An 11,754-nucleotide genomic window follows, 5' to 3' on the forward strand; every position below is an offset into this window, starting at 1 on the left:
CTCTTTCTAATTTGTGTCTGTGTAGAAGATACATGCGAATAGACCATTTAACTATGCAATATTAAGCCATAAACCCTTTTTTTATAAAAACAAAAAAACAAGCTGAATTAGTTTTTTCATTTCCCCTTTGAGTGGGACCATTAATTGTACATGTAAGTTTGAAGAGTATGTAGGTTGCTAAAATGTTGCTGAGTTGTTCTCGGTGGTTGTTTGAGGAATGCTAAGTGGTTTCTAAGGTGTTCTGAGTGGTTGCTAGGTTGTTGCTTAAGTTAGGTGCTTGCTAGGCAGTTACTAGAATGATCTGTGTGGTTGATAAGCAGTGGTGGTTAAGGTGCTCTATGTGGCTACAAGAAAGTATAGCATGTTAACGGGCTTGCATGTGTTTACATCTGAATGGTCTGATCTTCTAGGAGAGCATCAAGCAGCTTCTTTTACAGTGAGAAACCACTCCTGCTCTCGGCCGTCAGACTTCAGACACGTTCATGGTGTCATTCTCAGAAGGTTTGCCAGTTCCTTCATACCAGCCGCAGGAGCCATCGCTGTGTCTGATGCAGGCAGACTCATGAACCGATTTTCCGTCCTCAAATGGCCATAAGTATGACCAGTCTGTCAGTATACACTCATTTTTGGTGCTGGGTTGACAGGGCTTTTCAATGCAGGTAGAGATCTGTAGAGATCACAGTTTCAGAGAATATAATATAACACAACACAACACAACACAACACAACACAACATAACATAACATAACATAATATAATATAATGCAATTTCATTTTTCGGTAACACTTTAGTATAGGGACCAATTCTCACTATTAAAGGTGCAGTAGGAGATCTTGGAAAATGCTAACTTTAGCCTGATAGCACTGCAAGCGAACGTCCCACCCTCCCTGCAAATCGCCGTCCAAAGCCACGCCTCCTGAACACATATACGCTCACAGACCAGAATACCAGAAACAACATTACTACAATAGGCTACATCAGCAGTTCCCAATTCCAATCCTCGCGCCCTCCTGCTCTGCACATTTCATATGTATCTCTTATCACGTGCGACGTTTGTTCTATTCGAACGTAAGTGCCCTGGGAAGTACAACATTACAATAGGCTACATCAGCGGTTCCCAATTCCAGCCCTTGTTCCAAAGTGAAATAAACTTCAACGGATTTCCCCCGCTCAGGGAGTAGCGAACAATAAACACTGTGTAGGGATCATATCGGTCGGAACACAGTTCATGAACGTAGCTCACTTCTAACGAGCTGGTTATCTGAATTGGGTGTGTTAACTAAGTGAGACATGCAAAATATGCAGAGCTGGGGGGTGTGAGGTCAGGAATTGGGAACCGCTGGGCTACATCATGTGTCATTCACCGGTGAGAAAACTTTAAAAGTACTACAATACCAGGAAGGAAGATCGGGTTGTTGATGTTTGTCTGCCATTCTCGCTCTGTCTGCACAGCGTGCGTGAACGCGCTGATGACGTATCCTGTCTGTGCGAACAGGGTGCGCAGAGGTATGCTAATACATACGTTTACAGGCAGGTAGGAAAACCAATTAAAACGCTCGGACCGAGTGTTTTGATTGGACGAACATTTCTTGGTCCTGCGCCTTCCACAGAATATATAATACAGATAAATACATTTAGACCACTTAACTTAATGATTGCTATCGGGATGTGAAGAGACTTTCAACCAGCATAACATAAAATGTTTCTGAAGACAATCACCTATTGCACCTTTAACTAGTTGCTTATTAGCATGCCTATTATTAACATATTGTCTGTTTATTAGTACTCATTAAGCACATATTACACATATATTAATATTCACCAATAATAAGCAGCAAATTAAGAGTTTATTGAGGCAAAAGTTGTAGTTAATGGTCTGTTAATAGCGAGAATTGGATCTTAAAATAAAGTGTGACCAATTTTTGTGTAACACTTTAGTTTAGGGACCAGTTTGCACTATGAACTTGGCTGTTTATTAGTACTTATAAAGCAGATATTGGTGTCTTATTCTGCATGACCATATTTTAGATCCCTTAATCCATCCCATCCCATACCTACACCTAAACCTATGCAAACTAAGAGTTTATTAAGGTAAAAGTTATAGGTAATAGTGAGAATGATCCCCAAACTAAAGTATGACAAATTTTTGTTCATTCAAACCTTCATAAGTACGAGTATTTTTTTAAATTACAGACACGGCTAGATTAACTACTCACTAAAAACGTTCTTTCAGTTGGATTAGTGATTTTCTAAGTATTATAGAACCTGTTTATTCGGCTTTTGTCCTGTCCTTGTGTGCTATCAAGTCCCTTGATAATATTAATTAATATTAGATGTAAAAAAGTAAATCAGTGGAATGACATGATATAACTGAGTGATCATAATGTTTGGATCTCAGATGAAATATATATAGTTTATTACCATGCAGGTACAGCCCATCAGATATCTGTATTTGAGGTTCTCTTTTTGCATTAAGGAGAGTTTGTTCCAGAGCTCAAGATAGTCGCACATTGACACGAAGAATCCCTCAGGTGTGATGCTTCCTGTGAGATAACAAACATACAGTATCATACATTTGAATATTGTTTTATTTTCCCTGAACTCCACCTATACAGTGTTAGCCAGTGAATCCCCCTCTCACAGTGTTTAGGGGCAGATAGAGTTATAGATAGAGTTAGAATATATAAGTTTATCTGAGTCAGGAGATGTTCAGAACTGCTGCTCTTTTCCTATGGTTTCATATCAGGCTACCAGCTAACTTTCAAGATACTTAAATGATTTTCATTACAAAACTAGCTTTCAGACACCATCAGGTGCAATCCAATGGTGATCAACATATGAGTCAGAAATATATTATTACAGAATTATATGCAATGCTTAAGGCAACGTATGCTAACCATTGACATAATAAATGCACTACGCTCATGGAAATATCAGAGACCAATTGAAGCACATATATGATTGCACTTGTGTATTTATTCAGTTTCAATGATGATGATGATGGACTTCTGCATCCACATATTTAATCAATTACATCATAACTCCGGTTTTCTGTTATTTTCAGCTCAAACCTGCTCTGATTGCATTATTTATTGGTAAATTAATATAACTGATCATTCTTTCTAAAGAAATATGACGAACACATATGAGAGCTTATCAGTATGTTTCTAAATGTGTACACCTTTGGACTTAAAGCTCAAACAAAGTAGTTTTGTGCATTCCTGCGATCAAATAAATGAAAGCAGGTGCGACTGAACAAGTATGTGTTCTCTTTTTATCTGAAATACGTTGATGTTGTACTACAAATGAATAAACTACTGTCACTATAACATTTTTTTAAATCATTGTTCAAGTATTGTCCAATTCTGTCATGTTCGTTCTGCAGTATAGCTAGTTTTCCTTGTAGTTTTCCTTCCTCTTGCCCTTGCTGGTAAATTGGAGAGTTTGTGTGGTTGTTCTGTGGAGAAACGAGGATTTTGGCCTCGCGGCTTGAGGTAATAAATGCTCTTCTTGGCTACAGGAGAGACATTTTCTGTTCTCAAAGGATTTTTCTTTATTACGATGAACTGTCATTTTCAAAAGTCCAAGAAAAATTTGGTAGTTTGTGAAAACATCCTAAATGCTTTTACCTGAAAGCAGATACTGTCCACGGCCCAGTTTGGTCCCACACATTGAAGACATCTCATGCGTATAGACATGCTGAATTTCATTTATTCTGTCAAAACCCTTGAACACCTGCAAAAACAAGATTTTTGCCATTTTTGCAAAGTCGCCATATTACATTTTTATTTGGCTATTTGAACCTCTGGTTATTGTATACTGTATTGATGTATATTATAATTAATCTTTACTCTAAACCTAACAATTTTGGGTCTGCTGATCCATTTTCAAAAAGGAAAAAAAAAAAACATTTTATTTAATTTAAAATAAATTAGCTGATATAGGATGGGCATAGAGAGAAGAATGAGATTGGAAAAAGGCGGATTTGAACTTGGGTCACTTGGGTTACAGTTTATGGCTAGCCAAAAAAAGTTTGGTTTGTTTTTTTTGACCAGACTATTGATGTGCTACTAGCCCAGCTGGGTGGCAGAGTTATTACTTAGTGCAAACAGTCACAGATTTTGTATTATGCTTTGATCTGAAGTGTCTTTTCATATAGAAATACCCACACTGCCTTTATCAGTCTATACTCTACCAGCTAATCGACAAGAACCCCCAAGAGACTGTAACTCTACCTCCGTTTCAGTGATAGTCTATTTGGATGGAAGGCCAAATAGCAGTAATTTTCCCAGCAGAACATTTATGTGATCATCAAGTACTTTAGCTCACCTCTATCACTTGGATTTTATATTGAATTTTTCCCATGCCAGGTATAATTCCACCGCTGTGTATGATCTTCTCCCCAGTTACCTCGGCTTGCATCACTAATCAGAAACAAGTCAGATGTTATTACTAGTGCGTGACACTGAAAGCAAAGGAATCATTTCAGTGAAATCAGTTTCTTCTGTTAGAAACATGCACAGGCTTTATCATGTATATGCTTAATGGCCTTACTCTCCTTATTTCTTAAGGTCAATAACCATGTTAGAACATTAACATTTGAGAGCAATTTCCATTTTTAAAAACCACATTATGTGCTAAGCATACAAGAGTTCAGAGTGTAACTTGCTGTCTTACAGGAATGATTTCAGGGTTTTCTTATTAACTCTTATTGACAGAAATATCTTGGTGCTACCCCGGCATACCTTAGCAATTTGATTACTAAATACAAAGTGAAAGAAAGCGCTAAATAAAGTCCAGCTTGATGTACCTAATACTTACTGTAGCTGTAAAGACAGGTTGTGAACTCTTATCTTGTATGTGAACGTTATTTTGAAATGCTACTAATAAAAGAAAAAAAGAACTTTGTGTCCCATTTTCAGTCAAAGTCATGTGGTATGTGACACGCAGAAGTCCAGTAGATTCTCAGGACTGTAGCTCAAGGTCATTAAGCCTTTTTAGAATTATATTTTCATGCCATGGATGTCATGATTTGCCTGTGTTTTGTGTTTAGAGACTATTATTTTGAAGTTTATTTCTATCTGCTGTTCAGGGTTTCTTTTCCTTTGTTTGGTTCTTGTTTTGTTGGTTTCTAGGTTTCTGAGTACATTCTCATATTTACTGATTTTGTTCACCTGTGTCTCATTTGTGACCCTGGAGCACAAAAGCAGTCATAAGTAGCACAGGTATATTTGTAGCAATAGCCAACAATACATTGTATGGGTCAAAATTATCAATTTTTCTTTTAGGCCAAAAACCATTAGGATATTAGTTAAAGATCATGTTCCATGAAGATATTTTGTAAATTTCAAAAAATGTACCCTTATGACTGGTTTTGTGGTCCAGGGCCACACTTAGTTCTTTATTTGGCACTGATGTACTTATAGCCTTCAGTTTCAGTTGCTCGTTGTCCATTTTTCTATGTATGAGCTTGTTTGCAGTTCTCCAGTGGTTCCTTGTGCTCCTAAGTGTTTTGCTTAATAAAGATATCATGCATATATATACTGTAGATCAGTGTTTCCCAACCTTTTTTTAGTCGCGGCACCCTTTGGAAATTTTAACAAACTTGTGGCACCCTACGATGTTTCCTGTCAGCTCAATTTTTGAGTGGACTCTGCTGCTCCGATGAGCATGAACGGTATACGAGTGGAGAGACTGAGCGGAGCGCACGCATAGAGCGGATAATACGCAGAGCGTCACACCACGTGAAAGTGAAACCTGAGCGGTGAACTCATTTTCGGCAGCCGGAATTTCAGTGCATCTCTAATTATTGGCGACATTAGAAATGGCCTGGAGCACAAAAGCAGTCATAAGTAGCACAGGTATATTTGTAGCAATAGCCAACAATACATTGTATGGGTCAAAATTATCAATTTTTCTTTTAGGCCAAAAACCATTAGGATATTAGTTAAAGATCATGTTCCATGAAGATATTTTGTAAATTTCAAAAAATGTACCCTTATGACTGGTTTTGTGGTCCAGGGCCACACTTAGTTCTTTATTTGGCACTGATGTACTTATAGCCTTCAGTTTCAGTTGCTCGTTGTCCATTTTTCTATGTATGAGCTTGTTTGCAGTTCTCCAGTGGTTCCTTGTGCTCCTAAGTGTTTTGCTTAATAAAGATATCATGCATATATATACTGTAGATCAGTGTTTCCCAACCTTTTTTTAGTCGCGGCACCCTTTGGAAATTTTAACAAACTTGTGGCACCCTACCCTGCTCTCGACAGACGGCACCCCGGTTGGGAAACACTGCTGTAGATCCTCGTCTCAACTCTTCCCTGCCCACAAACAGCCCATGACAAATAAATGGGCCATCACCAAAGGCCCAAAGATGACCACCAAAGATGAACGCTCTCTCGAGGACCATATCAGTATGACATTTTCTGAGTATTCCCTGATTGCTTGGTCTGAATGAACCGCTGAAATCCATCCTATATGAGTTTTGTCAAGTGATGCTGACACAATTTTAAGATGTGGCCGTCTCAATCCTAGGATCTATTTAACCATGGGTGAGCAGGATAAAAAAGCAGATCAAGAAGCCCACCATGGACCCTGGGCCATGTTTTGCCTGTGTTTTGTTCTCATTTTGCAGTGTATTTCTATCTGTTGTTCATGGTCTCTCTTTTCATGAGTTTAGGTCCTGTTTTGTTCTGAGTATGTTCACTTACACTGCATTTTGATAGTCCTCTTTAGACATAGTAGACTCTCAGTAGACTATCTGTTAATAAAGTATTAGCAGTTAAGCAGACAGTCTACTAATACTCTAAAGCAGGAGACCTCAACGCTGGACCTCGAGGTCCACTTTCCTGCAAAGTTTAGCTCCAATCCTAATCAAACACACCTGAACAAGCTAATCAAGGTCTTCAGGATTACTACAAAGCAAAGCCACTGGAAGGCAAGGCTGCAACCTTTAGCCAAAAAAGCATAACGGCTAAAGCTAAAGCTGCTGCGCATGGAAGGAGACCAGAGGCCCTTTTATAATGGATGTCAATGGAGGAGAGGCTTCACTACGCTATCTGCTATCTGCTAATCTTCAACATGTTTTACACTAAACAGTACATTTGTATTGAGTCCACACCAAAAAATTTCGTTTTATAGGAGAAATCACAGACTTTTTGCGACAGGTGGGATTCAGCCTCCGGCGCTTCTCATTCATTCCTATGGGATACGTAAATGGCGTTTGAGTGTCGCACAACCCTTGACTGAAATTCAGTGACCTCAAGGCTATAATGTGATTGGTTATCAAGGCACACATGATCCAAGTTGAACATTTCACTTTCTCCAGTAGGAAGTAATACAGACCCTCTCATCTCCCGATAGTAATACAATCTCTGCCACAAAGTTGCGGGTTGGTGTGTTTAATCCAGTTTGGAGCTAATCTCTGCAGGAAAGTGGATCTCTTGAGGAGCCCTGCTCTAATGACTGCTAGTTGACCTGTAGCTTCAAAAGGACCCAAAGGGGACCATCAAGAATCGTGGCCATAGTTACTAATGTTGTTCACCTGTGTCTCCTTCAGTTTCTTATTTGGTCCTTTTCAGTTATTCTTCATTATTGTTATTCTTCATATTCGTTATTATTGTTCAAGGGCATATGTATTTTTCTTGCAATAAATAATAAATAATAAATTAATTAATTCGTTTTCAATACACTTGGGTTCAAGTAAGGAAAAATATTTTATATCTTTTTATTTGCTTACACCACTTGACATTTTAGTGTAATTAAATCAAAATTATTTGCTGAAAGTGGTCATCTCAGACAACTTTATTTGTCTTTGACTCTAGAACATCTTCTTTTGTGTTAGGAGATCAGTTTGCCAAGATGAAAGAATTTGGCATTGAATTACACAGTGAAAGAGCTAAAACATCTTTTGGTTATAAGCGAGTGGGATGGTACACTGATGCCATAGTTGTTTTCTAGTTGATGGATTATGTGGATTTACCATATTCGCTCAATGAAAACTGCAGGAATCTGCATGTCTTTATAACCTCATGCCGGTCATTCCATGCCTTATTGTTCCAGAACAAAGACTGGAATGCCAAAGCAGCTCTGACGCACTGAAGCAGGCATTCAAAACAACTCGTTCGTTCTCTGAGTGAAACACATTTTGCAGAATATTTAAACGGGTGCGCTGCAAAAGTCTTGTTTTTCAGAAAATATCTCAACATTTTTAAAACTAGATAAATGTACCTGAGAATCAAAAGACTTGCTTTCAGAGAACACATCTTGAATATCCACATTTTGTGTTTGTCTTTTGACTAGACGTCTTTCACTTATAAGTAAAAACACTTTCACTTTCGTTTGAAAAACTATACTTTAAAAAAAAGTTTAAGCTACTGTTTAAGCTGTAAGTGACTGACTCTGTAATAAGTCAATGTAAAGATGTGTTTTCACAATGCTGAATGAACTTGGATTTCTGACAGCAAACGGAGGTTATAATCCAAGGAGAACGCATTCAGTTCTTGCCAATACAATAGTCAATGTCCTCAATCATGACTTTAGTAAAGTTCAAATGACATAATTACACACATTTTTTTTTAAACCATAACGGGAGCTAATTAAAAAGTAAATGCCTCTCTAAGGTGGCAAAGAAACTAGATCGTTAAACTGTGACTTATTACAGCAGTCATAATTACAGAGTATCGAGAACTGTTATAAAATGGTTAATAGGTATGCCAGATGATTGTAAAATAAGGAAACTGCTCTTTCCTTAATGAGGCAACAACTAAATATGGCCTTGATTCTGATCATTATTTGCGCATTAATTACAAATTTAATATGTTTGACATATTGCAGTGTCACAACACTGTCCTGAACCTAAATCAGTTCACAAGCCGTTCCTTGCTAGTCCTCACTGTTGACAGACAAGATTATGGAATAGATTATGGAAGATTATACTGATTTGTCACAACCTCCGGCCGATCCGACACTTTACTTTGGCAAAGCTATGAAAATAAAAGAGCATAAACTGGGATTTGTTAGACGTACCTATGTCAGACATGCAGAAGAGCTGCTGCGGGTGTCCTGGAGCACAGCTGCAGCCCTTGACCTCCTTCAGTGCCACAGAGAAGAAGAACAGCAGCGCTAGAGTCACAGCAGCAGACATGCTCACGCAAGAGAAATGATCAGCTATATCAAAGACGCTTCTTGTGTTCCTCTGTCCGTCTGTAGTGATCTCCTTCTCTCTGCAACCGCTGTGGCAGTCTTATAGCTTTCATGTCTGGCTGAGGAAAGGACCACCCTTCTAACTAAACAAACCCCACCCTCTACAAACACACACATGTTGGTTTTATGGTTTACGGCGACTCTCCATAGACGCAATGGTTTTTATACTGTACTGTATTTTCTATCATCCTACACCTAAACCTACCCCTCACAGGAAACTTTGTGCATTTTTAGATTTTCAAAAAAACAGCATGTAGTATGTTGTTAAGCTTTTTGAATTACAGGGACACAGAAAGTGTCCTCATAAACCACCTTCATATTGTAATACCTATGTTATACCCATGTCATTATACAAATTTGTGTCCTCAAACCACACAAACTGGTGCAGTTTTATGGTTTACGGCGACTCTCCATAGACGCAATGGTTTTTATACTGTACTGTATTTTCTATCATCCTACACCTAAACCTACCCCTCACAGGAAACTTTGTGCATTTTTAGATTTTCAAAAAAACAGCATGTAGTATGTTTTTTAAGCCTTTTGAATTACGGGGACATAGGCAGTGTCCTCATAAATCACTTTCACCTTGTAATATCTCGGCAATACCCATGTCATTATACAAATTCGTGTCCTCATAAACCATATAAACAAGCACACACACACACACACACACACGGATCAGTGGATGCTCAGTTGATCCATTCAGATCTGACTCTGTTCTCATACTCTTTATGCCATCAGTTCTTCATGGAAATGAGTCTGTTTAAATACTGTGCTGCACTCAGAAATGTCAGATTGGTTGTCGTGTTGCGTGCGATGTGGATAGGACATAAAACTCATCTTGTTCACACATGCTTGATTGCTAGACTGCATATGATGAGCCGGATTTGATAATTGTCAGCAACACACCTGTTTCTGAAGCATAATAAATGACTAACAGATGCTGAAACAATAAAAGTTTTTATTCGCCTGTATCTGGGATTAAATGGGATTAAATCCAGTTCCTGGATCCTTGCTTAAAGTCAGTAACCAATGCAAACATGGATCATGCATATTAAAGAAAGTCAACAGTGAAAACAATGAATCTGTGTTTCAGATCTCAATGCCAACATTCCCTGTGGTGGTGAAGATCGGACACGCTCACTCTGGAATGGGGAAGGTATGAGAAAATGTTTGACTGATTGTGAAAACAGCTCTTCAAAAGGTGCATGTGCACGTGTTACTTTATTTGTTTAGTTGTTTACTATTATAGTTTTTGTTAGTATTTCATTTCTGTATTTTCATTTTAGTTTTTACTGATTTATAGTATTCTTTTGTAATTTTACTATGTGCTTTTGATTTTATTGGGTTACACTTTATTTTAGTAAATAAGTGTCACAGTGTAATTATACATTTAAGTACTGAGTAATATTAATTAACTACATGTACTTACTATGTGTGTCACAGTACAGAAGGAGACCAAGGACGGAGAGGTAAAGTAAACAGGGATCTTTATTTAACAGGTGCTGAGAGAGAGAGATAAAGAGCAAACGGGTTAGAGCAACAGTCTATGGAATGGAAGGGATCTAGCTCACGTGAAGACGGTTTCCTTCTAGGATCGGGTTGAAGAGGATGACACAGAGACAGGTAGGTTTCAGGATGGAGTCCGGGTTAGTGAGTCAGGTAAGGAGTAGCGTAGTGAACTCAAGACCAGACGAAGTGTGACTGCAGTGACTGAGCATTTGAGCTAGTGTTGATGAGGTGGTGACAGATGCGGCTGATAAGTACTCCGGTGATTGTGAACGGGTGTGTGAGGTGATTGGGCCTGACGAGGCTGGACTATCCCTCACAGTACCCCGACGTCAAGGACGGCCGCGGCCCCGGAGAGCGGGACAATCTGGGTGACGATCATGGAAGTCTCTGAGGAGTAAGGGATCTAGCACATCATCTCTACGAACCCATGATCTCTCCTCGGGGCCGAATCCCTCCCAGTCCACGAGATACTCTAGGCGGCCGCCTCGACGCCGGGAGTCCAGAAGAGAATTGACTCTGTAGATGGTCTCCTCTTCAGCGATTTCGGGAGGAGGAGGTACGCCGGATTCGTCAGACCCTGGGGGAGAAGCAGACAGACGGAGATATCTCCCGATCTCTTGGATCTTGCGCTCAGTCTGGCCATTGGACTGTGGGTGATATCCAGAGGTGAGGCTAACTGATACACCAAGGAGATGGAAGAAGGCCCTCCAGACCCGGGAGATGAACTGAGGCCCACGATCGGAGACGATATCCTCCGGGATGCCGAAGTTGCGAAAGACTTGGTGGAATAACTGTGTAGCGGTTTCCATGGCCGTGGGTAATTTTCTGAGGGGGAGAAGTTTACATCCTTTTGAGAATCGGTCGACAACTACGAGGATACAGGTGTGTGATTCGGACTCGGGGAGATCGGTGACGAAGTCGACTCCGATGTGGGACCAGGGCCGGTGAGGTATGGGAAGTGGTACCAGCTTGCCTTGTGGCAGGGGACGGGGAGGTTTGGTGATGGCACAGACTGCGCATCCTTGGACCAAGCGACTG

At 39.5% G+C, this 11,754-nt stretch overlaps 2 protein-coding genes across 3 annotated transcripts in view; one reads left to right on the forward strand and one right to left on the reverse strand.

The window, feature by feature from the left end:
- The window catches only part of LOC107667867 (synapsin-1-like), a 51,977-nt gene that overhangs the window by 22,977 nt on the left and 17,246 nt on the right, over positions 1-11,754 (forward strand). Inside the window, exons 1-2 of one of the 2 annotated variants that reach the window (XM_016459595.1) lie at positions 10,178-10,225; positions 10,301-10,363. In XM_016459595.1, coding sequence (XP_016315081.1) covers positions 10,190-10,225; positions 10,301-10,363 — 99 coding nt within the window. In that variant the 5' untranslated portion in view covers positions 10,178-10,189. Of the gene's footprint in view, positions 1-10,177; positions 10,226-10,300; positions 10,364-11,754 lie in introns of those variants that run through there. The other variant, XM_016459594.1, reaches the window with a different exon arrangement.
- On the reverse strand, positions 450-9,249 carry LOC107667868 (metalloproteinase inhibitor 2-like). The gene is made up of 5 exons (XM_016459597.1): positions 9,028-9,249; positions 4,330-4,424; positions 3,630-3,735; positions 2,422-2,543; positions 450-667 (listed from the first exon to the last, which is right to left on the reverse strand). Exons 1-5 carry the CDS (start codon positions 9,143-9,145, stop codon positions 464-466), a joined length of 645 nt encoding a protein of 214 aa, XP_016315083.1. The 5' UTR covers positions 9,146-9,249; the 3' UTR covers positions 450-463.

This window comes from Sinocyclocheilus anshuiensis, unplaced genomic scaffold, assembly GCF_001515605.1.
Source record: "Sinocyclocheilus anshuiensis isolate Anshui unplaced genomic scaffold, SAMN03320099.WGS_v1.1 scaffold2615, whole genome shotgun sequence".
NCBI classification, from domain to species: domain Eukaryota; kingdom Metazoa; phylum Chordata; class Actinopteri; order Cypriniformes; family Cyprinidae; genus Sinocyclocheilus; species Sinocyclocheilus anshuiensis.